This window comes from Centroberyx affinis, unplaced genomic scaffold, assembly GCF_046629955.1.
Source record: "Centroberyx affinis isolate AG114_WGS23_722 - 3 ecotype Tasmania unplaced genomic scaffold, CSIRO-AGI_Caff_v1 ptg003211l_1, whole genome shotgun sequence".
NCBI lineage: Eukaryota > Metazoa > Chordata > Actinopteri > Beryciformes > Berycidae > Centroberyx > Centroberyx affinis.
In genome coordinates, this window is record NW_027281249.1 from 14 (window position 1) to 25,405 (window position 25,392).

General features: G+C 41.6%; 1 protein-coding gene across 3 annotated transcripts; it reads left to right on the top strand.

The window, feature by feature from the left end:
• Positions 1–7,835: 7,835 nt before the first annotated feature.
• Positions 7,836–25,308, top strand: fgf11b (fibroblast growth factor 11b). 3 transcript variants are annotated; one of them, XM_071538145.1, is made up of 5 exons: positions 7,836–7,844; positions 13,581–13,689; positions 15,420–15,523; positions 24,817–25,015; positions 25,175–25,308. In XM_071538145.1, the coding sequence occupies exons 2-5, from the start codon at positions 13,638–13,640 to the stop codon at positions 25,306–25,308; spliced, it is 489 nt and encodes a 162-aa protein (XP_071394246.1). In that variant the 5' UTR covers positions 7,836–7,844; positions 13,581–13,637. The 3 variants fall into 3 exon arrangements, with proteins under 3 accessions (XP_071394246.1, XP_071394245.1, XP_071394244.1); XM_071538144.1 differs by lacking the exon at positions 7,836–7,844 and adding an exon at positions 11,455–11,473 and having other exon boundaries at positions 13,576–13,689; XM_071538143.1 differs by lacking the exon at positions 7,836–7,844 and adding an exon at positions 12,305–12,335 and having other exon boundaries at positions 13,579–13,689.
• Positions 25,309–25,392: the final 84 nt, after the last annotated feature.

Sequence of the window (25,392 nt, forward strand, 5' to 3'; positions counted from 1 at the left end):
ACAGACATCCAGATCGAACGTCCAGACAGTTCCAGATCTATGATCCAAAATATAAGTAAGGATGATGTTAAAAACTATATGGACTGTTACTATAAACAGTAATCATAATAATTATCATCATACCTTCATTGTACTCATCATACTCATAATAATCATACCTTCATTGTACTCATCATACTCATAATAATCATAATCACAATCATAATCATAATCTACTTTATAGCACTTTTGTTAGCAAAGATATATATCACCAGCTATTATTAAGGTAAGACTGGTACAGCAGGCTCCACGAAGGCCTGCTGAGCAGAGGAAAAATAGTGTGAGACTTTATACCAGTAATATCATCATAATACAACTTTGCATTAAAAATAGTAACACTACAGGCTAAGTAATTAGAATCTAATATATGCAAATATGGCATTTTGAATGCAAATATAGTGCAGACCTAGACATCTTGTGGCATGGTGTGGGCTGTTGTGGGTGGTGTGGGAGTAAAAGCATCAAAGGGGCCAGTCGACAGTCGGGCCACAAATCTGGGCCCCGGTTGGCGAGCAGCAGACCAGGTTACAAGGAGAGATCCAGCAGAGGATAGCATTAAGCTGACCGCAAGAGATCAGGGCCCCAAACTCGCTTACTCGACAACACCTGATCAGACAATGCAGTGTTAGGTAGCTTCTCATCAGAACTTTACTGACTGTGACAGGGGTCAGAGAGAGAGACAGAGAGAGAGAGACAGGGAGGGAGGGGGAGTCTGCAGAAGTAAACAGAGGCATGAAGAGGTGGCAGTAAAGATATTAATGATGTAAGAGCAACTTGTGTCAAAAGGAGGAGGCGGATGGCGATGATGGGGGTGGACATAGATAAAGAGGTAATCAAAAATGGAGGAATGGAAGAAGATAGAGATAGCTTTGGAGATAAAAGGGAAGGTGGGTGGGACTGGAAAGAGCTGTGAATCAGCCTGTCAAAGAGGCAGCATGTGGCAAAGAAGATGAGAGGGGAAGCCATGGGGCGGGATATCTAGAGACAACTGTCACTGCAAAACAACTTCCTTCAGAACTTAAGTTCCTTTCCATTTAATAGTCTGTCTCGAAAGTAAGCTGTCTTTAATAAAAAGTTGAGTGTGTTGTTTTAGGTAGTTAAAACAAAGGGGGTAGGTATATAATCAAAGATTGGTGTTCTACTAGCAGGATGCATGAGCAATTTCCTTTCACTCACCTGTACACTTTGATGAAGCATATCCCGCTTTACCACTAGGCAAGCGTGATGAGTAATAACAGTAAATGTTGGAAGGTTGACAGAAAAACAGAAAATTGTCTCCCAGTCCCCCTGTAAGGTTCTAGATATGTGAGATATTGATATATCCCTAAATATAACTCAATAATTCACGTAAAGTTTTTTTTTCACACAACAGTAACATTATGTTTGACTGCCTCTGGACAAAACAAACAGCAGAGTTAGTTTGTTGGTGAGTTTGTTCCACCAATTTCTGAGGATTTTCAGCTTTGCCCATGAACAACCCTACTTTCATCAGAGGGATCTAAAATATCTGATAGCAAATAGTGTCACAGGTTGAGGGTGCAGCTGTTCATGCGTAGGAGCATAAGGTGACTCAGTTCCTCCCTTAAACCGTTTGATAATGAAAATTTCCAAGATTTACACATCAGATTACACCACAATGCAACCACAAAATTTTGGTCTGTAATCTTTTAGCTTTTTTTTTTTATATATAAAGTAAAAACCCATTACAGATTAAGGGATTTATTTATTTTTTCTTTTAATTTTGAAGGTTTATCTAACTCTATGTTTCTAGGCTGGAGAAGCTCCTTAGTCACTCAGCGGATAAAGTAAATGGAGATGAAGAGATCAATGTTTTTTCGAGAATTATTCCAAAAAAAGACATTTGTGTTATTGCAGTTGCAGAATTTAGAGTTAGCTTGTGAATGGGAGAGAGGACGTTGGAGAAAGGATGTTGACAATGGCCTTAAGTCTTATTTACAGTCAAGCGGTGGAGGGATGTGCGTACTAAGAGCACCCTTTTATTTTCTATCGTCCTAAAGATGCCACCTTAACCTCCCACACATACCTGCTAAATTGAATCTGTAGATACTTTGATTAAACCTGACAAGGACAGATTGAATTTAACCTCTAACAAGAGAAAGACAGTGAGGATGGAGGACACCCATAGAGATAATGATGAGAAGAAGGGGAGTGAGAGGTAGAGAGGGTGAGAGAGACTCAGGTAGACGGTGTGAAAAAAAGAGAGAGGAGAGAAGAGAGAGAGATAGAGAGAGAGAGAGAGAGAGAGAGAGAGAGAGAGAGAGAGAGCATGAATGGGAAGCATACTTCTAGAGAACCAGGAAGCATTCTGATAATGCAGCTATATATCAACACACCTATTCTTACCACCGTATCATCACAGTAATTTATAGGATATATGGTTTGAAAATTTAGGGAAAGCAATGAGCTTTTTAATGTTTGTAGTAAATGTGTGCTGTATTGTGTGTGCGTGTGTGTCTGCGCACGTGTTCATGCATGTACCATGTAAGAAGGGTCACTATCAAAATGCAAACCGTTACATTTTACAATAATGGAATTGTTCGGATTAATCACACTCATTAATGTGATATGACATAATAATGTGATATGATTACTTTGGATTACTTTACTCCACAATCCATAAAATATTATGTTAAATTGACAAATTACTCCAATTGACAGACTATTTGAATGGTTATTATCATCCATAACCACTGAAAACTGGTCCATTTTCTCTACGGATCTACAAAGCTGTTTGTGTCCATAATTTCACATTTTAAATGCTTCTACCCATTCAAATGTGTTCCTGAGTAATGAGCAAGGAATTACCTAGTTTTAACTATTTGTGGTCTCATTACCGCAATATTTCCTGTAAATGAGATGGATTACTGTTTTGTAATCAGGTAACCCCATTACGTTTGATCCTTCATTCCCAATACAATACGTAGTTTGTGCTTTTCACATCTGTATGCATGTATGCATACATGTATATGTATCTGTGTGTGTGTGTGTGTGTGTGTGTGTGTGTGTGTGTGTGTGTGTGTGTGTGTTGTTTGTGTGTGTATCTATGTGTGTATCTGTGTGCGTGTGTCTGTGTGTGTGTGTTGGTATTCATATGCAGCTGTGTGCAAACTGAACAAGTGTGTGGTTAGTATTGTGTCATCTATGCTTTATCTCAATGTTTGGCTGAAATCTACAACAGATTCCCACCACCACTATCAAACTGCTCTCCTGCGTCTCCACTGATGCTGCTGCTTCTGTGTGGCAAAACCAGCCTTATGGGAAGTGTGCAAGGACTCTTCTAATGTGTTTCAGCAAGCAATCAGTTCAAGTTCAAATTTTGAACCTTTGTTGTCCATCACTCTGCTACTCGACTTAGTTGTTTGTTCATGGTGCGATCATCAGACGATGAGGCTGAGGTCTGGACCTGTGTGGGAGTGCAGAAGAACGTTTGTGTTTGTTTTTGTGCACGTATCGGCATGCTTAGTGGTGTCCTTGCTGGAGGGTTCATGGGAAAGAGGAGAGGTGAGGGGTGTTGGGGAGCTGTTTGATCATGCTCAGGGGAATACTGCATAGCACTCCCGCTGAACTCTAATAGTCTCTGTCACGTGCCTCTATTCCTTATTTTTCTATAGCCACATGAACAACACAAAGTCAAGTAAGCATAAAATTTCATGAAGAAAGAAAATTTGGTGCATTGATAATATGATATTGATAATGCAGTATGCTGCACCGCTTTATATTGAATCTCCTGCACTCTTGTGAGGACGGCTCTATTGCTAATTGCCACTGACATGTATCTGTCATAATGCCAATGAAGCACATATTAAATGTGTGAATATTTAATGCGTGTCAGGGAAGCAGTGTGAGTCCTATTTGCTTCTGCGCATGTTTGACATGCTCCTGTCAGCGTCATTAATAAGCAGCAATAACTCTGTCTCAGTTACGCGAGCTGCTGTGGGCGTCACACGAAATGATTTAGGACGCCTTAAATTTAAATTAAGAGGGTAGAGTTGCAGTTGCAGATGAAGTCATACACCATCTCATTCGTACCCATACTGCTTTGTTAACCCAGTCCTCTTCATTTTACCCATACTTACTGATACTCCATCCTCCTTTTCAACCTATCGTCCCCTATCTCCTCTCCCTCCCTCTCACTCTGTCACTCTCTGTATCTTTGTATCTCTCTATCGCTCTATCATTGCCCTTTTCTCTTACTCCTGTCTGTGCCGTTGCTATCCTTTCCCCCTCATTTCTGGACAAATTTATGCCATTCCCCAGCCTTGCCTCTATGTTGTTAACTGGCTTTCATCATCTCTCTTGCTTCTTTCCTTGCTCCTCTCCCTCTCTCCCCCTCTGTCTTCCCATAAGGTTGATAATTACTAGCAGCACTCCAGAGCTTATGGCCCAGTTTAGAAAGGGAAAAAAGAGAAAGAACCTTGTTCTCCTTTTATTAGACGCAGAATCACACACTACACAAGAGACAGACTCCCGCTCTCTCACACATGTACACATGAACATACGTGCATTCACACACACACACACACACACACACACACACACACACACACATACACACACTGATTGAAATAGGTGGATGGCGAGAGAAGAGTTGAAAGTGAAAGAGAGCATGATGAGAGGGGAGGGGAGAGACAGGGAGTCCTTAAAATAAAAGCCAAGGAAAACCCCTGTAGTTTGGTTCAGTCGGTGCAGAATGAGAAATGCCCTTGGCTGCTCAGTCAAGCAGGCCCCCAGTAATTACCTCCAACCTTATCAAGAGGAGCTCAGCTAGAGAGAGAACAGCAAGCCACAGAACAACTCATACTGAGCTAAAGACTAACAAATCATGCCAGATAAATACATTAGCATAACGATAACCAACACTGAGCCATACACTACACTGATTACAGATAAACCAACTCAACCACTGTTTATTTTTTGCAGCAATTACATCACAGCAAGGGTTTTACATGTCCTTGACGCCAATTGTGATGCATGGAGTGTTTACCTTGGTTTTTAGTATCTGTTGACCTCATTCACACACATAATAGATAGTTGCGTGTGTGGTTGTATGACTAAGCCCCAGTCTCCCCCAGGTGATTTTCACAATGATTATCACAGCCGAATGTAATTGATGAAGGGCATCCCTGTGCAGACGATGGAGTGGTGAGTGCTGGGACTAGAGGCAAACCTAATTAAAAAAAAAAAAAGACTATTTCTAGCACTAGAGTTGAAGCCATGCACTGGACTCTGGTCTATGATACTGTAGATCTGTCCCTTGCTATGCACAAGTCTAAGTGCCAACATAATAGAACCAGGGGAAAATTTCCCTCTCACTTGAGTAAAACTACTTTTTACTTTTTTTTAAATAATTTTTTGGGCATTTTCGCCTTTATTAGACAGTTAAACGTGGAGAGAGACAGGAAATATTGTGTGACAGAGAGAGAGAGAGGAATGACAAAGGTTCTGGGCCGGATTTGAACCCAGAATGTCACATTTATGGTATGCGCCTTAGACCACTGAGCCACCAGGACGCCCCTTTAAAGATGTACTTGTTGGAATTTGAATCTGGGCATTGTCAAAAAATAAACAAACAAACAAACAAACAAAAAAAACCCTAAACATACGCCTACAGTAATAAGTTAGCTTTAAAGTACAACACAAGCATTATTGAGCTTTTTCCCATCTTCAATGACTAGCAATAACATTCTATTTACCCCTGACACCTTTAGTTTTATCCATTGCCTCAAACAAAGCTTTGAATTGAATTTAACTTACTTGGTACAGTATCTTCTAAGGCCCCCTACACTCTCTAGACACTTGCGTTATCATTTGACAACTGTAAGTTATGTTGTCGTTCATGTGTAGAGAGGTCACTTGGAAATGGGCCTGCTGATGAGTCGACATATTGTAGGGTGCTCTGACAACACCTGTGTGCTGATGTACATAAACAGACAGGGAGCTCTCTTTGACCCACACTCTACTGACCTGGATCAGCAAACGTTTTCTGTCACTCAAGGCCACACGTGTCCCAGGAGTGATGAATGTAGGCACGGACCTCCTCTCCAGGGGGAAACACCCAGCACAGTCGAGGCTGCAGCTGCGGTTGGGCCCCTGTGTATGGGGATAGTTCAGCAAGGCAGATGTAGATCTGTTCATCCTGAAAGACAACATGCACTGTTCACTGTTCCTCTACAGGACAAGGATGCACCACTATCTGCAGACACTCCACAATGGACCCACACTAGACAGGGTGTATATGGTGGGATTAACCCTGTTCGTCACATGAAAAGGTTAGCTAGGCAAGTAAAACAACTTTGGTTAAGGTTAGGTTTAAGGTTACAGTTAGGTTTATATGAATAAAACTTTGGTTGAGATTAGGCAACTAAAATTATTTGGTTAGGGTAAGGTTTTGGTCATAGTTAGGGTTAGGGTTAGATAAGTTAAATAAAAACTTCACTCGCAGTAGAAAACTTCTGGCATGAGATTGGAACTTAACTCTGGTCATCCGAGTTGAAGGTAAACATATTCGCCCATCCACCACCCCGACCGTAACTGCCTGTTTCCAGTCATGTTTACTTCACATAGTTCTTTCATTGTGGGAAAACATATTTTTCTCACTTTTTGTACATGGAGCACATATTTGCATTTCAGGACATCATGCTCATTTCACAAAATTTTGGGGGACCAGGATAATTCAAATGGAAATAATTGGTATGAAACGAAAAATTTACTGTGCCTCCAAGCTTCCACTGTGGACATTCTCACTTTCATGCAGGGGCTCTTGGATCAAGGCCTCTTCTTTTCAACCCCCAAAGTGTACTTGTCTGTCATATCAGCATGTCACATGGATGATGATGGCAAATCACCAGGGGCTGACTACATGGTTATGCATTTTATATAAGGCACACACCGCTTCAGACCAGTGCATACGCCAACTGTTCGTCTGTTCCTTTGTGGGACCCTGTGTTGGTACATTATAAGATGCCTCACATGAAACATTTGATTCAGTGTTAGATATGTTGTGCTATGAAATTGCTTTTGCTTTTGGCAATGACCTCTGCCAAAGTGAAGATGAACTTCATGTACTGTTGATTCACTCCACGTCGTATCATGTGATTTTCTGCAGATGGTTCTACGGTCCTTTATGCCTTCATGTATGCCAAGTATACCCTAATATATACCCAAGGCACTAAACATGGCCTTTGAGTCTCTAGCATTCCACCCTACCAAGTTATCAACTTCTCTGTTTACCCCTGAGGAGCAGTACAGGCTATATGTGCACACTATGCACCCTCATGACATGAACACAGGCTTTTTGCTCATGTAAACAGCTCTTTGTGTGTTTGCTAATCCAGCCAGAGGTAGACTGCTGTCCAGACACTGTCTGTCACACTGAATTGTGTATTATCTCCAGGGCTTTTAGAATGAAAAAGTTGACTTGCCTGGTAACATGTGTACTCACTCTGCTGCGCCTTGGACACTAACCCCGGCTGAGCTTAATTTTTTCAAAAAATTTCCCCTATAGCAGATTAAAAGGTAAGCAAAAACACAAACTTTTCTGTATCCTAGGTCAATGCCGTGCACATATTCTTGGAGAGTGTAATGCTTCATTTGTAGCATGTCTATGATGAAAAATATATCCTAACCTATAAATGCCATTTTGCTACGCTAGTGTCACTACATCATGTTTAACAAGCACAGATCCTGTACAGACCCATGGCGCGTGTTCAATTCTATGCACTGAAGCACTGCGACATTTTAAATTGGCTAATTCCGCTAACGTTACTTAAATACCACAAGATGACGTCACATACTGCTACATTTTGTAGAGCAGCGAAGACGAGTTGCTGTCTGCAAATCCCCGTTACTATGTCAAGTTTCACTTTTGTTTTCACACTGTGGATTGAGTTCACTCTGCTGTCTGTACATCTCCAAATTACAGACATGACGTGATGTGCACATGAAGTGCACTGGAGATCGATTTAGATCCATTTCTATATACACCAACTTTTGATTTTGTGCCTCTGTATGGGAAACACTGCATCTCACATAGAGCCCTGCATTCTGGCCGACAGGGCCCGACGCTACTGACAGATTTGGGCCGGGCTTCGGGACGATTTTCACATCACTAGCTCGGGCTCAGGTCGGGCCCGGGCCTGTGTTTTGTTTTTTTTTGGTTTGAGACTTGAAATCAATAGGCATATCAATCAAAGAAACTACTACTTTAAGAAAATAAATACAAATTGATAAAACAAAGTTAAAATAGAAAAACGTTTTAGCCTGTCATATACACACACAGTCTGCCTGGCGCACACACACATGCCCTCTCGTCACTTCCAAGCAAGCACTGGCCTCAAGGACTAACGTTACTGTTCTTGGAATGTTCTTGAGAAAATGGACTTTAGCCATGTTCTTTGGTGAAGCTTTTGATCATCCTACACAGCATGCGTTCCGTTTGCGTATCCAAGCTGCTACACCAGCTCCGTTACGGTTCCGCCCGCGGTCTGCCCATTCTGTTGCGTGTATCTGGGTTTTTATAAGTGAACACAGTTATCTAGTTTTACTTATTGTTATATAAACAACTCACGTTGTACTGTGAGCAACATTAATGTACCACAGAGGAGTTATGTCACTTTTTTGAGTGTAGGCGTACTGTTGCCAAATAGAAGCTTCTCAGCGGATATCCGTGGATAACCTCATGTCCAACATTTATTTAAACGAAACTGGTTCATGTATCCTCTATTTTGTTAACTGACATGGTGATAAATGACTACAATAAGCAAACTATTAGCATTTATATACATTTATATGGCTAAAATACGGAACAGACGGGTGCGTAGTCCATCAAAAATAGAAGTGTTGCATATCTCCAGAGTTGCAACTCTGATCCGACTTTGTGTTACTCTGCGCTCGGCCAGAACTGACACATTTAATACTGGTAATGCTTTGGAAGGGTTTTGTATGGTGTTTGGTATGGTGCTGAACTGCTGATTTAACAGGCTATTCGAAATTGATCAAACACTTTAGGTTTATGTAAAAAGAAAAGAAAATCGTGCTCGGGTCGGGCGCGGGCTGAGAATTCTAATAAGCCTTAGGGCTGGGGCCGGGCTCGGGCCTGAATGTCTAGTGCCCAGGCCGGGCTAGGGCCTAAATTTGAGGCCCGTGCAGGGCTCTAATCTCACAGTCAAAAACGCCCTCTAGAGGCCATCTGAGGAAGCGCATCATCTCACTAAGCGTGACTGACTGACTGACTGCCTGACCTGAATTCACCTTGTGATGCCCTCGGCTGCGCCGTGGGAGAAATTAGGACATTATGGGCCACTTATTATTGAAATTTCCAGCATAACATGTTCAGTATCATTGGAAAGCTTGGAATGCCCTCTGTGATTTTATTGTCAAAATGAAAAAAATTAGCAAACCCTGTATATATTTTTTTCTGAAGGAGGGCAACAATGCACATAAACTGGGTCTTGTGAGAAAAAGGTGTTTCACCACCTTTAATGCCTCCAAGAAACAGGGTTTGTGTTCAGAATCCATTGGGCCATTTTGCTGTGTTATGATGAGCATGGGCCTGTTACTCAGGTGACGATATGACATGTTTGCTGGAGTATTGACGTATGCACCCCTAATGCCACCATAACATTCGCAAGTATGACAGAACAAGTGTGTGTGTGTGTGTGTGTGTGTGCGTGCGTGTGCGTGTGTGTGTGTGTGTGTGTGTGTGTGTGTGTGTGTGTGTGTATGTGTGTGTATGTATTAGGCAGAGATTAGACTGTCAAGACAGTGAGAGGAGCAGTTTCCAAAATATGCATGGGAATGTAGTGCATCAGTGCTGTGTGATGACATTGAGCCTACCAAGTGAGTCAGTGTTATAATTATGCACTGTTTTGTGCATTTTCATTTTGCCTGTTTTTTGACACTTGACATCCTTGTTGCAATACAACAAAGCCATCCTAATGGAAGTATGTGTGTTTATGTTTAACCTCCTGCATCATGAGCCCTTCTGCTTCACCATATCTAGCTTTTTATGATAATAATACTACAGCTCATATTTTTCTCCCCGGGCACATCCAGAATCAGAGGATTATGCATACATATGCAGACTTAGTACAAAGACACGGTCAGCTTCATATCACAAATGTGATCTATGTGATCAAAAAGTATTGTAAATCATCTTGCCAATGCATAGCCCTTTCCGCATAGATTAAATACTGTTTTATTTCAGAGGTACTGTTAGACATTAATTTTATTTAAATAAGAACACTCATGAGCTAATTGCTAGTTTTGCAACCTGAAATCCATCAGTCAATACTTCATAAAACATGGATGATTCTATCTTAACAAATTAAGTATTTTGTAAACAAACCTCTTAACTCATAAATTCAACCGATAATGTGCTTTACTTTCCTGACAACAATCGTGAGCCTTGTCTGTGACTTTGCGCCTGTTTTTTTTCTGATTAAAATAAATTACAATACTTTGAAGGTTATACAACTTAACAGTTCACTTAATGTAATTTAAACAAAGCTTAAATCAGGACTGTTAATGTTCAAACACAACTCACTGATCACAAAACACCACTATTGGCACTTGTTGGCACTAGCTTCACAATTCTAAAAGCCCTCAGCTTCTCTGTTTCATTATTCAACCTTGTATAGAGATTTGAAATAGGAATTCACCTGGGCTGCTTCTCAACTGACATATACAGCATAGCTCAATATCAAATAAGGAATACTTACTTACTAGTATACTTCTTCCATCTCAAACTTAACTCTAAAATGAAGTGAAGGCACATTGATCTCTCATATACGGCAGTCCAAACACTATGACTTTGGGCCCAAATTGTTCAAAACCGCAATATTTGCGATCAAGGCAAGAGCTGCTCTTGCCTTGATCGTCTATAAATCTCTAATGCATCAGCAGTGCAACACAACTCGCTGGGAGATTGAGAGCCACATCAACAAGCACACTTTCATATACTGGATCACAATTTATTGTGCATTGGTGTTATAGCATAAGGATTTCAAGTTAGAGCTGGCTCTGGTAAGTGAAACATCAGTTTTAGTGCCCCTGACACCAAGCATGGGAGTTTTGATTACCCCCATATTGCATGAGCTGTCTATTGAATTTCTGCTTAAATGTGCTTTTTCTTCAGCACATACAGCCGTCACTCTTAATGAAATGACAGTGTCATCTCACTCACTCTGTTCCCTTGCTGTCCCTCTGCTCACTCCTCTTCTCCCTGATCCTCCCATCTCTCTTTCTTTCTCTCTCTCTCTCTCATCTCTCGCTTGCATCTGTGGGGACAAGAAATGAACGGCTTCCCTGCTCTGATTGGGTGATGTATGATGTTATTAGGTGGGATGAAAGCGCACATAACTCAAAGGACATGAAATGGAGAAAGACAGGAAGAAGAAGAAGAGAGTGAGGGAGCGGAGAAGAGATACATGGGAGATGTTTGACAAGCAGCTTTGAAACAGGGAGGGCGAGAGAGAGGATGGGGAAGAAACAATAGAAGTCAGAGAGATCAGAGGAGGAGAGGAGAGGAGACTGTGGGAGCGCTGTAGATGCATGCATGTAACAATGGGAGTAGGTCGCAATTTCACTGATGTCTTGACCCTGGCACTGTTCCTATGGGAAATAGTTACCGCATACTCTGTCACTCTCTCCCTGCGCTAGTCCAGAGAAGACAAGCAGATTGCGCAGTGCCCCAGGTCCCTCCCCGGGGAATGTGTGAGAGGGCATGGGTGGAGTTTAGAGGAAGGGGGAAACTCCCAGATGGCCCTCAGTCCTCCAGAGGCTCCGTCATAAACTGCTCCTTCATCCATGTTTCATCCCCCTCATTAAAGCTGCATTGGAGGAGAGCGGTCAGTCTGCTGGGCCTGACCAGGCTGTTTTCTCTAAGTGAAAGTGACTGAGCTCTAAGCTAAGTCATGGGACCCCGCAGATCTCTCCTCATCTCTCCTGCCGCCAGAGTTCGCCTGACCCAGGGAGGAGAGGGCTGAGCTCGGCAGACAACTTGGATTTCCACAACGCGGAAAGTGCTGCGTGTAAAAGAGGGGGACGCTGGTGATGTCTGAGAGCCGCTGCAAGGATTCTCTCTGTTTCTTAAATGAACGCAAAGTAGGCTGCAGGGACTGGGCTCATGAAACATTCAACCCCTCTATTCATCCTCCATCTTCTCCTCCACCACCCTGTCCCCCTGATTATATATCTTTTATTTAGTGGTAGACAGACTAGCTCTCTCACTTGACTTCATCCTCCGATGACCCAAGCTCTTGCTAAAAATACCAGTGGCAGCAAGACAATGGGCTATGATAAGGTGTTTGCTTAAGCTCTCCTTGGCGATTGTGCTTATCTTCAAAAATAATCCATTATTCACAAAAAATGCACTATATTCAGCAATTAGTTAGAAGGAAATACTACAGAATTTCAGGTTTTCCCAGTAATTCCCAGTGTTGGGTAAATTACTCCAAAAATGTACCTTGGGCAATTGACTGATTAACTAAGAAAATGGTTACTGAATTTTGAAAGCCTAAACTGTCTTTCCATTTTCTTGCTGAATATTTATGTGTTTATAGAGCTACACCCCAGGGAGAAACCCTCAGAACAGAGTATACATATTATACAACACAAAATAGCTGCACCCTTCTCTTTTGTTTAGAGGTGGATATGTGTTGCTTCAACATGGTAATGATGTCAGGAGAACTTAAAGAGGTCAATCATTATTGTGTTGCTAGGTGCGTTTGCCTCCAACTCACACTCCCAAAAGGAGTTCCGCTGATACAAAAGAGGCCTTTTGTGTGACTTTCCTTTGTTCTGTTCTCTTAAAAAGAGGAGATAAAGAGGAGAAACCTAGAGAGACAAGTTTTGCTATCCCCTTTTTCATAATTTTAACTTCTGTATAATGTATATGACGTAAACTGAATCCATCAGCCCTGAGAAAGAACTTTTTCATTTTTCAAATCGGATTTACGTCGTCCAAGGATTACAGTAATCACACTTGCTACAACTGAATGAATGAAGAAAGGAAAAATGACAGACAGTTTCAGGCTGATTTTCTGTGGTTAATTGATTGGGTATCAGTACTAAATGATTTGTTAGCCTACTGATAGCACAAACATGATTAAGTAACTTGGATATCCAAGTTCTGTCAAACACTGTATGAGTCCACAAGTCTTCCATTCAATGTTAGATCAGTTTTAGGCTGCATGAGGGCTTGATATCACAGATTACAGTTCTATGGTTTCTAGTGCTGAGTTACTCACATTAAGCAACATTGACTTTACTGTCCTACATCATAAGAATAACACAAATGATTCCACTTTCAATGCCACAAACCCACTATATTCCAAATTCCAATATTGCACTGTAGACAGTAACCCCACTCTGTGGTTAGTGTCTTTAAACCCTGACATATTTTGTTAACCCTTTTCTGTTTCTGTTTTTTTAAATCAGTGAATGCCTATCAGTGCAGTTCTAGCCCTTTGTGTCCGGCACCAGTCTAACACAGCGCTGTTTTCCCATGTTCCCTGGCAGAGCCCCAGCTGAAAGGCATCGTTACCCGGCTGTACAGTCAACATGGATACTACCTGCAGATGCAGCCAGATGGCACCATGGACGGCACAAGGGACGAAAGCAGCTCCTTCTGTGAGTCTGTGTGTGTGTCTCTGTACATAGTTGCTTGAACTCACAGTTGTGAATGCATGTGTGTTTGTGCACATGTGTGTCCATATTTTTTATGGTCTAATCACTGGCACCAGTTGACTGTTTGAGTTGGCTGGCACTGTAAACTGCAAATCAGTGTAAACCAAACTAAAGCCATGTACATAACAACTCCTGCAGTTTTAATTTTCATACTGTTATAGTAAGGAACACTTCGCACCATTTTTTTTGCCCCAACTGGGAATCAAATCTCTCAACTTGGCAATGTTAATGCCATGCTCTACCAGAAGCTACACAGTACCATAGAAGGTGTCACATTATGCTATAGGGACTGGATGGCTGTGCTGGGCAAAGAGTTTGTGTTTTGTCAGCTCATCTGTCAAGTTAGTCCCAATTTGCGCCGTTATTTTTGTCTTAATGTAGGAAAGAACACCACGTCAAACTCCATGTCACAATTTGGCAGTTTGTTTCTCACATTCAAAAATACATACTATGTCCACTGAGAAGAATCATAATGGTCCACTCCTCATTTCAGCGTACATACAATCCACCATGCTTATTCCAGTAAAAGTTAAAACTTTTAAAACTGGTTTCCACTGGCAAAACCGTTGAAAGTTTATTGAAATATATGTTGCTTGGCTCAAGCTTGGAGCTCTCTGTGATTCATTTTTGGCCCCATCCACATCTGATCTGAAGCCAGGTAGTGAGAAACTAAAAGAAATAGAAATTCTCCTTCAAAGAGGAGATATAAAACATAAGTATAGATATATATTTTATGTTCTTTCAACCAATAAGGATTACTTGAAGGTGAATCGATATCCCAAAAATAGGTTTTGGCAAGCCATATGTTTTGGCAAATGAGTTCACCTGCAAAAGGCAACCAAAATTGCTTTTTAAATTATTAAGGTCTGAAATACAATGTTTTTGATTTATTCTCTTAACATGTCTAATTAAATCCAGTGCTAGCATAGTGGTAAGTTATTCCTCCCAAATTGGATGAGTTAAAAATATTGCCTGTGCATTTTCTGTGCAAGTAAGAGGACAGTATCACACACAAAGCAAGACTGCCTGTGTATTAAGTTCATTTAAGTGATGCACCACCACTGTTAAGAGATTATGTGAATGTTCACCTTGAACTTTAACAATCAGCAAAGTTTGTGTTTCAGACCAGGAACTGTGGCCACAGTGCTGACTGTTCTGTTCCTAGTCATATTGCTGTGTATTATGCCTATTTGACATTCCGCACCTCAGATATGCCATTTTCTTTATAATTCAGTTTGGGTGTACTTGTACTCCCTTTTTAAAAGTAGAGTTAGTTTAACAAACTGCATTATTATTTGGGGAGTGTAATTTAACTTATTTCTCTTTGAAGAATTAACAGTTTCAGAACAGGTTCACCAACTCAGATCTCTACCAATCCCATCCTCACTCTGTCTTTGCTCTAAGCTCTCTGTTTGGTAAGGCTGAGCACCTGCATTATCAATGTTTAGAGGTAGTGTAAAGCATAGCGTTAGTATGCATACTTCAATACTCCATTAACCACCTCTGGGGCCTCTATCACTGCAACATAAACTCTGAGAGGTCTATGATCTAATCTCTCTCTCTCCCTCTCTCTCTCTCTCTCTCTCTCTCTCTCTCTCGCTCTCTCTGACTCTTTCTTCTTCTCTCTTTGTCTTTCTCTGTCTCTCTCCCTCACACTTTATTCCCCAATTTAGCACAGTTCAACTTGATTCCTGTGGGACTGCGTATTGTGGCAATCCAGGGGGCAAAGACAGGGCTGTACCTCGCCATGAATAGTGAAGGATACCTCTATACCTCTGTAAGTATGTTCTATACAGCTCATCCATTTTTATAGAAAAGAGAGTATTTTCCTGTTGATCACGTATTAAGATCACATCAGATATTGCAAAAAGGTGTTGCTGTGGCACTAGACCACAGTGAAAACCCGAACATGATGGCTCTGCTTTTGGCTGGCTGGAGCAATGCAATTTAGGGTTCAATTTGGGGTTTAAGCAACATGTGTTGCTGTCCATGGTCCTGAGCTCTGCACTAGAAGAAGCTATTAGCTGACCGTGGTGCTGAACTGGAATGCATAGAGTAAATATGAAGAGGAGGAACGGCATTCAGGGCTTTATCAACTGTGGTCGTTTTGGATTTTAGAGGTTCAGTGTCTGTCAGTTGGATTTACAGGTTCAGTTTGTCTTTTGTTCCAGGATAATATGGAGGATATGGATCTGAGTATGAGGACTTAAGTAGAATAGAGTAGTGAGAACAGTTATGTTAACTGTTCAACAAGGGTTATGAGTGATATGTGTGTGTGTGCATATGTCTATGTGTATGTGTATGTGTGCACAAGTGTCTGTGTGTGCATAATAAAAGTGCAGTAAATGGTTAATGTACCCTGATTCTTTACAATGTCCTACATTCAAACACTTTAATAAAACATGGGACTAGTTGCAGTCCCACAGTAAGGATTAGAGAGACTATTAGTAGCAGTGTGTGTAGTAATCGTAGTTTTGTGTGTGTGTGTGTGTGTGTGTGTGTGTGTGTGTGTGTGTGTGTGTGTGTAGGTGTGTGAGCACACCTGCATGTGTGTGTGCATATGTGTGACTGAGGGAGCAGCAGTGGCGAATGGAGATAGGGAAATCTTTTTGGGTGCAGAAATTCAGTGAATATATTGACCATTCAAGCACAGAAGTCGGGGGCTTTGGGAGAAGTGCTGTGGTCTCTGAGTGCCCAACCTGCTGTCAGGCTTTGGGTCCAGGCATGGAGTAGTCAGGTAGGAGTAGAGGGTGCTGGATGAAGTGATAAAAAAAAATGAAAAAGTCCAGCAGTATTGGGGCTTAATTGGGTCAGATGTATAAGATTTCTGCAGTGTTATGGTGGGGGTTTTTTTATTTGTGCATGTTGCTGTTTGAGAGCCTTGTAACCTTTTATGGATTCACTCATCTTGTCCTGAAGTTTGCTGTAAAACGTACATTCAGAGATCTCTTCAGTTTATTAATTATAATTATTATTAATACATGCCAGATGTTTTATAGGCCAACACAGCCTGCTAGCTAGCGAGCATCATACTGAATGTGATCAGCTTCTGCAGTTACTAATTAATTGATGCTAATTCAGAATAACGGAGTCACTGACTGCCGAGAAACAGAAGCATGTAGTGATCAGTTGCAGAGAAAAAAGATGAGCGGATTGATTTATTAGATTAACGTTCACTAAACATTAAAGTTCCAGATGTCAGCATCACAACTGGTTGTTAAATAACTTAGTCAACAAAGCAATGCAGTTCTTTACCTCTACAGTACAATTCCAATTATGCCTAATGAAGTTTCAGAGAAGTATCAGCCAATCAGGTATAACAGCACTGTATGAAAAAACATTCAATTGCAAACTAGATGTATTTAATAGCTTTAACATATTTGTTGTTGAGCACTTCCGGAGAAGAGAGAGTAACTGCGACAGCTAGCAATGCTTTACATTGTTCTCTGTCAATTAATAATTAGCTAAAAAAAAGGGCAATTATGCATGAATTACAAACAGAAAATGCCAAATTTAGACTGCAATAATGGGGGGTGAGGGCATGGCAGGACAAAAATATAACACACCTATTCTACAGAATAATTAAATTGAAAATTATCTTAGGGAGTAAAATTCAAATGAAAGAAAGAAAGAAATTGTTTAATTTGGCCTAAATTGCATCATTGACAAATGTGTATGCTGCAAGCTTTAACTGCTTTTAACAGCATTCAACTACTCAAACTTCAAGAAAAACCAATATGTAATGTGCTTGGGAATAGACACATCACAACTTGGCCTTATGAGAGTTCAGAGCTGTATCTCTGTATATTTTTGTATCTCTGGAAGAGATATTTGCATTCCCTCAATGACTGATTTTAGTCTGAAATTCAAGCACAATCTAGACTGTTCAACTTTGTCATTTTATATGTTTGTTCATTTACTGATTTCCCCTAAGTAAGCTACTTCACAGATCATCTAGAATAAGCCTTTTCGTAGGCTAAATAAATAAAAAAAATGTTGTCAAAGTGGAATGTTGTACACATATTATATTTACTGCAATCTGTTAGAGCAGGCTAGTATGTTTTCTCAGTAAAAGGTTTGTTTGTGGACATGACTTCTGACACAAAGTTTATCATTTATGACTTACTGGGCTCTGAGTCAAGACTTGACATGTATTTGATGACTCGAGATTTGCTTGTTACTTGAAGTATGATACTGTAGCTCAAAATGACTTGCAAGTCTCAATATTGATTGCCACTGTCTGTAATTCAATCATTGTATTGTTTATCATCCATTGTAGTCTGCTTCATTTCACTCTCACAAGAGCTCAGTCGCTCAGACAGATACAAGCCACTGAGGAGTGTTGATGACATCACCTCGCTCATATCCAGACCTTGACGATGTCATACTTAGTATATTAGTCCCTGCGTCCAGGAACATTTTTTCTTCCATTAAAGTTCGAGCCAGCCAGCAGCTTCATTCTTCGGCTCTGGATATTTTGCATGTGGGAGGCAAGATGAAGTTCTTGTCACAGAATGGCAGCAACTTTTCCATGACTCCTATCATTTGGATTATTCAGGATTACGCCACCAAAAATTAAAGAAAAAAGCAGTATACAAAACATGCTCCCAGATTCATATTCCACTCCCTTGAACAAGTCACTCAGAGTGGTAAATTATGTAAACTGTTAGCCAGAAGTTAGGCAAGCCAAGTAACACTAATGAACTGTTAACATCACAAAAATGTTGGTAACAAAAGCCATAATTGTATGCCCTATTCCTTATCTGTACTGGACCACTCTACACTGGATTTATATTGCCATTCTGAACACCAAGGCTTGGATTGGCAGGTCAGCTCCACTTTCATATACAGAACAAAGTATTACCACCATTGGAGGATTTTTCTTTTTCCAAAATTGCATTTTTTGTTTGTCTTTGAGCAAAGGTCTCATTTTGCTTGTGTATAAAATATGCAGTACCCACATAGCTGCAAGTGTAATAAATTATTCAAAATGTATTTTTCATTTTTGAACTGATCTCTTACTGGCATTTATCTAGCTTAGACATGAACTTGATTGAACTTGATTGATTTGACTTGAGCTGATCCTACTTGTTACTTGCCTTGACTTTACTTTACTGAGACTTCAGACTTACTTGAGACATGAGTCATTTGGTCCCGCCTCTATGTTGTCGGCTGCCTAGTTTTCACCTATACACCTGTTAGGTTCTACCCTGATATCTCGTCATTACACCATATTTCCCCCATGCTGTAAATACCTGGTATTCACCCATATGTACATGCAGCACCGTGAAAGTGTTTCGAAGATCAATGAGCTTTTGGATATTTATTTGTAAACAAATCTAAATGTAAGTAACAATGTTTAAAAGTAAAAGTGACATTATTTACCACGAGTGTTTCATTAGTGAATGTGAGAGCATTTTATATGCATATAAAAGTTTCTGTGTTGAATGTTGGAGCAACTTTATGTGAGGCTTTTAATAATGAATGTAAGGGCATTTATGTGCAAGAGTGTTTTCGCGGATGTGAGAGTTAAGGCAATGAATGCGAGAGTGTTTTTATGCATATGAGATGTAAAGTGGAGAGCGTGACAGCATTTTCTGCGCATGTGAGAGTTAAAGCTTGAATTATGGCAAATACCCCACCTCGTATTATTCTCTGAGCCTGTGATTAGCATGCAGAAGCAGTGGAAAGTCTTTTGTGCCTCGCCTCTGTGAACAGAGAAGAGAAGGGATTTCCTCAGCACCAGTCAATAGCTGTGCTGCAGCCCACTCTGACCTCTTTCAGAGAATTTCATCTCCCTCTCTCTCTCTCTCTCTCTCTCTCTCTCTGTTTTGCTCTCTCTCACACAATCACAGGCATGAGTTGGTATACTATGCGTAATATCATGCATGTTTGATTTTGTATCCACCTTATACTCTCTGTGGTGTCTGAGAGACTAAAAGTGTAGTTTTTGTGTGCTTTACAACAGCAGAGCATGTCGAGAACATGTGTGGCAATGCAGAGGAATGTTTCCATGATAAACAAGCTCATCACTGTCACCCTGAGACAAGCTGAGGTGACTGATAGATGGGTGGGAGCTTCCTTCCAGCTATTTTCTCCTGTCTCCTTGCATACATTGCCTCTTCTGCTGCTCACCGATGCTTATTATCGCCTTATAATCTCCTGACTCACTCATAATTTTCCCTTGTAACCTCCCCCCCTCCTCCACCATGTACAGACACACACACATACACACACAGTGGTCAGGTTGTTGTTCCAAGTACCGTAACAAGCAGGGGAAGTCCACCGCTGCCTCGTCTCAAAGCATAAATTTCACCCTCACTACCTGTAGGAGACACCGGGAAATGGCTGGTCCTGATACAAAAATAGAGCTTGGCTCATCCCTGCCCCATTTTATAATCTATGTGTTCTGGAAACTCCTGCTACAATGACAGAGAGAGAGGAAAAGAGAGAGAGAGAGAGAGAGAGAGAGTGGGGGGGTACAGCAGGGTTTGGGTTAAAGGAGACTGACATGTTGAAAGGTATATTTTCACAGAAGCAGTTTTTGTTCCCATCAAGATTCTGAAATCGACTATGCATTATTCTAAATATTTGCATTTGTTTGTGCATACATTATTATTTGTTTTCATGCAAATATTTCATGTTTTGTCCTCAGTGTGGGTGTTATTTGTGCACCAGCTGTTGATGTTTGTATGCAGTTGTTTGAGCAGGTTTTTTATGGGTGTTTGGTTGGATAATTGTTTTTATATGTATAGTGTGTGTTTGTACTTGTGATTAATGACAGTACAGCAACACGATAATTACTATCATGCTGGTGTTTTCCGTGATCAGGCCTGTGTTACTTGTGTGTGTGTGGGTGTGTGTGTGTGTGTGTGTGTGTGTGTGTGTGTAGGTGTGTGTGTGTGTGTGTGTGTGTGTGTGTGTGAGAGAGAGAGAGAGAGAGAGAGAGAGAAAGAAAGAAACGTTCATATATATGTAAAGAGAAAGACAGAGAGAGAGAGAGAAAGAGAGAGAGAAAGAAACGTTCAAAAATATATATATATATATATATATATAGGGAGAGAGAGAGAGAGAGAGAGAGATCGACTGATAAGTGACTATGTCCTTTCCATTCTTTACCTGGGAAGATTGCATTGAGATGCAGGACAACACCAGCAGCCAGATAGCATCACCTTTATCACAGGACAGGAGAAAGGTGGACACCGGGAAAGTAGCGGAGAGAATGATTGGACAGAGTGAGAGAAAGGGGATGAAGTGGAGAAATGGAATGATAAAGAGATATTTTGTCAGGCAGCCAATTAAGTGCACTTAGGGACGGCAAAACCTCTTCTCTCTGATTCATTCATGATAACTTGCACCAGTGCTCGTCTTCCAAAAAACATCTAAGAGTTTTGCTGGATTGCAGCTAACATCTGCCTGTAGTCTTTGTGATTTGCCAAAGTAGAAAATGCTTATGATGCTGATGATACACAAGCAACCACTACTTTCAAACCACACTCTTGCTTTCTGTCTCTTTCTCTGTCCCGTTTCACCTACAAAATTACAAGGAGAGTGATTAATGATGGAGTAAAGGGAGCAGGCAGCGTGGAGCTGGTCACCTCCTGTCACTGAGGGTCAGGGAGGGATGTCAGCCACCACTCCCCTTGCAGCCGCATCACATTGACAGCGGCCTTCCAGATGTCAATCAGCATAGTGGAGGCACGAGTCCCTGCACATTATCGTCCACTCTGCACTTGTCATTCGAACATCATGCCACACCAGGCTATCATAAAGCATTAGAGACAGACCATACACATTTAGTGCCAGACGGTATTAACTCCCAGTCTCATCCCCTGTAAACCCCTCTTAATAAGTGCATCCATGCTTTATTGACTTACGTAATGTGGCATGTCATAGAGCATCTGCATCTGGCTCTACAACAACATCAACAACATGTCCTGCTGGTGGATTCCTGCACTGCACACACCAACTCTCGCACACAAACTATGTTGTCTGTCTGTGTGTGTGTGTGAGAGGGAAGAGTGGCAAGAGGGGGAGATTATTAAGGAGCTTTACATTTGAAGTTATAATTTGAGTGGGTTGCTGCAGCAATAATGCAGTACTATAGAAATATGGCGGGATTACTGCAGCTAGGCGGTTGCAGCTAGGCAGATTTCACAGCTTTCCATAGATTACCCAGGGAGCTGATGGGACAGTCAATAGACACAGGAAGCCTCTATGACACTATGACCCCTGCTGTCTAAATAGGGGACTGCAAGCAATTACACATCACAGAAATCCCCAAACATGTTTTATATTCCAGAATTAGAGCCACATTTTCACAGGCATTAGTACTCATTTGATACTGCGGCTTGCAAGATTTATTTATTTATATATTTTTGGGTACAAGACAAATGAAAGTAAAAAAAAAAAGATGTGAAACATTATTCACACATTATCTTAGATCTGCTATTTGTTTTAGTCATACATTTTATTCCCGTTCCTTATTTCCTAATTGTAAGCAGGCAGAGACGTTAGGCAAAGTCATGGAACTCTGCCCCATGAGCGTTGGAGCGTGTACTTTTGCCAGGTACTTCATTGTCCTTGCGTGGCTGTAAGTGCAATCCCAGTGTATGGTGGCATTGAGAGTTAAGCTTCCTGAAGCAGGTAGAATAGATGTAATCGGACACAAGGGATGAAGAAGGAGGTGAGGTGGGAGGGGGGGAGAAAGGAGAGGGGGAGGGGAAGGTCGGGACACTGCTCTGCATGATAAAAAGGTTCTCCCCATCGTCAAGATTCTCAGCACGGATGCTAGATATTACCTCTCTCGTCTGCTTTCATTAGAATTCATTCTGGCTTGAGACGCACACGGAAAGGAGGCTGCCCAAGTCTTTCAATGAGTCACAAGTGAAGGATGAGGTTTTTATTTCACTTCATACTTTTAGTCCAAGCACTCACCATTTAGATGAAAATATTCACCCTGTCGCTCTTAAAAAAAAAAAGTGTGCCTTTCATTGCGACACTCAACATATCCTCAGCAATTATTCATCTAGGCAGCCCAAATTGGTGGTTTCAGAGATATTTCTGATGATGCACTGTCTATTCAGTGGTTAGTCCCTGGGTGGTCTCTGTTGTTCTGCTGAGGTCTGGAGGTTACTTCAAGGTGAGTTCCAGAGATGGGGATAATTACCGCAACCCGTTCGTATCAATTTACAGTGGACTGGCACATCGGCATTGTGATAGGTGATCGTGAAGAGTCATTTCATAGGACTGTCTGTGAATTTCCTGGACATTTGTGTCATTGTTTGGCCTGCTCTCTCGGTGCATTTCTTTCTCTTTCTCGGAGATTCACACCGTTGGACATTTCTCTGTAGATGAATGAAATAAAGAAGATGTGGGTTCTATCATTAGGCTAATTTCAGGGGACTGATTATGGAGGGTAATTATAGGACGACTTGGGAGAGGGGGGTTATCATCGGTGTCATTTCAGAGGTTGAGTTGAAGGGTATTTTGCTGGAGTGATGGGTTCTCTTACCAGAGGGAGGTGAGTGTCAGATCCTGGGGTGCTGGTGACTGAAGCCCTTGTCAGCCCAGCGCTCCTCTTCTGGTCCTGGGGGAGACGCAGAGGAGCAGGTCTCTCTCTCACCTTAATCTCCTTTATTGCCCAGCACCCCCGCTCGCCTGTCCCCTCCACTGATCTTCTCCTCTCTTCCTGTCTCTCTCCTCTCCTTCCACCTTTCTCCTTCTGTCTCCCCTCTCTCCCGCACTTCCCAGCCCTCTTGCTCTATGGCCTGATTAATAATGAATGAAGAGGATCATCTATCGATCCCATCCTCTTTGTGTTAGCACAGCAGAAGATATCAAACCTGTCAGAGGATCTTTAAATAGCTCTGTGATGTGGCAGTGATGGTAGTGGGAGAGTTTGTTAAGTTGAGGCTTGTTTTGGATGGTGGGAAGAGTGCGGTTAAATGGGTATAAGCGGAGGCTGAGCAGGAAGACAAGAGAGAAGAGAGTGGACAGAGAATGGGCACAAAGTAGGCAATTCCCGTCTCGGCCAACAGGATGATGGCTCCTTGTGAAGGAGAGAGGCGATGATCTGTGGTGAGTGGGATATTGGAGGTCTCTTATACCTTCTCAATCTACTTTTGGCTCTTTATTAAAGATCCTCTATGCCAAGTTGTCATCCTTTGGCCCTCTTCTGTCTTCCTGAGTCCCAGAGAAAATCTCCAGTCAGCCATTTCTGCCCTGCTGCTCTCACTAAATCAATCCTGCAGATTGGCTTTGCTCTCTGACAGGGGAAGGACCCTGTCAAGACCCTGACGGAGACTAAGAGAGATGTATATCTGTCGCTATTGGTTACTATCACCAGTCAACATTATGCAGGGTTCAGTAGTCCTTATGTTGAGGACAGAGAGGGAGGGGGGTTGTGGGAATGTGATCATTTGCAAAGACTTGAACTGTTGGACTTGATCCAACTTTTGCAGTGTTGATTTTGTAATGTGCGTTCAGATTTAGCCAGTCACACACAGTTTTACACAAGAGTATGCTAATCGAGGACTACATTTAATTCTAGGCTATTTCAGTTGGGTTTCTGAACTTGGGCTGCAACTGAAACAGTCACAGTTTGATGTTAAAACTCATTCATGTCAAATTCATGTATATGTATGTATGTGTGTGGATTTAGTGTGTTACTGGTGTGGGTGTCAGTTTCCCAGTGCTTTTCATCTGCTCTGTACTTTTCCTTAGGGGAATGTGTTAAGTTTACCAGAGATGTTAATGCAATTTCTTTACGTATGCAACTGTTTCCTGCTCTTCCCCAAGGACCAGGATGTTCATGCTTTCAAAGAAACACTATAATTATAGCCATCCTTTCCTTCAGGAAAAACTCACCTAATTAATGTGTTTCATGCTTTGTCTTCATGTTTGTGTGTGTGTGTGTATGTGTGTACATGCACTGGTGTTCATGTTCAAAGGCACACAAAAATGTTGCAGTTCTCTCATGACATTGTGCACTTGTTTTTTTTTCTTTTCTTACTTTGTTTGTTAATATGAGTGCACCCCCCTTCCCCCCTGCTCCCCATCTCTCTCTAGGAGCACTTCACTCCGGAGTGTAAGTTCAAGGAGAGTGTGTTTGAGAACTACTACGTGACATACTCCTCCATGCTCTATCGCCAGACCCAGTCAGGCCGCTCCTGGTATATCGGTATCAATCGTGATGGCCAGGTCATGAAGGGCAACCGGGTAAAGAAGACCAAAGGAGCCGCACACTTCCTGCCTAAAGTCATAGAGGGTTTGTGTCCTTTTTTTCCTGAGCCCTGATGATTATCTTTCACATTCACATGAAGCAATGATGCATCACTTAGCACAGTTCAAAATCTTGAGATCAAATTTTTGAGTCATTATAAATCACCTCCTTAAGTATTAACACAGTTTCTTCTTCGTCACACAGTCGCCATGTATAAGGAGCCATCGCTACATGAGCTAGCCAGTGAGCAGAGTCCTCCTCGGAAGACAGTGAAGACATCAGACTCGCCATCCTTAAAGAATGGAAGGAAAGAAGCTCCCAAGGCTGATGCCTCATAGCATAGGAGACTGAGGGTGGGGCAAGGGCAGCAGTGACACTGGGAACTCAGTCGCCCATTATGCACTGGGGCTGGCTGAAGGAAC

What these genes read in the sequence shown, in the direction of transcription:
- fgf11b (XM_071538143.1), top strand. Translation starts at nt 12,305, where the DNA reads ATGACCCAAGCTCTTGCTAAAAATACCAGTG. An exon ending in TCTTGCTAAAAATACCAGTG is followed by an intron (nt 12,336 to 13,578) that starts GCAGCAAGACAA and finishes GTTCCCTGGCAG; the next exon opens with AGCCCCAGCTGAAAGGCATC. An exon ending in GGACGAAAGCAGCTCCTTCT is followed by an intron (nt 13,690 to 15,419) that starts GTGAGTCTGTGT and finishes TCCCCAATTTAG; the next exon opens with CACAGTTCAACTTGATTCCT.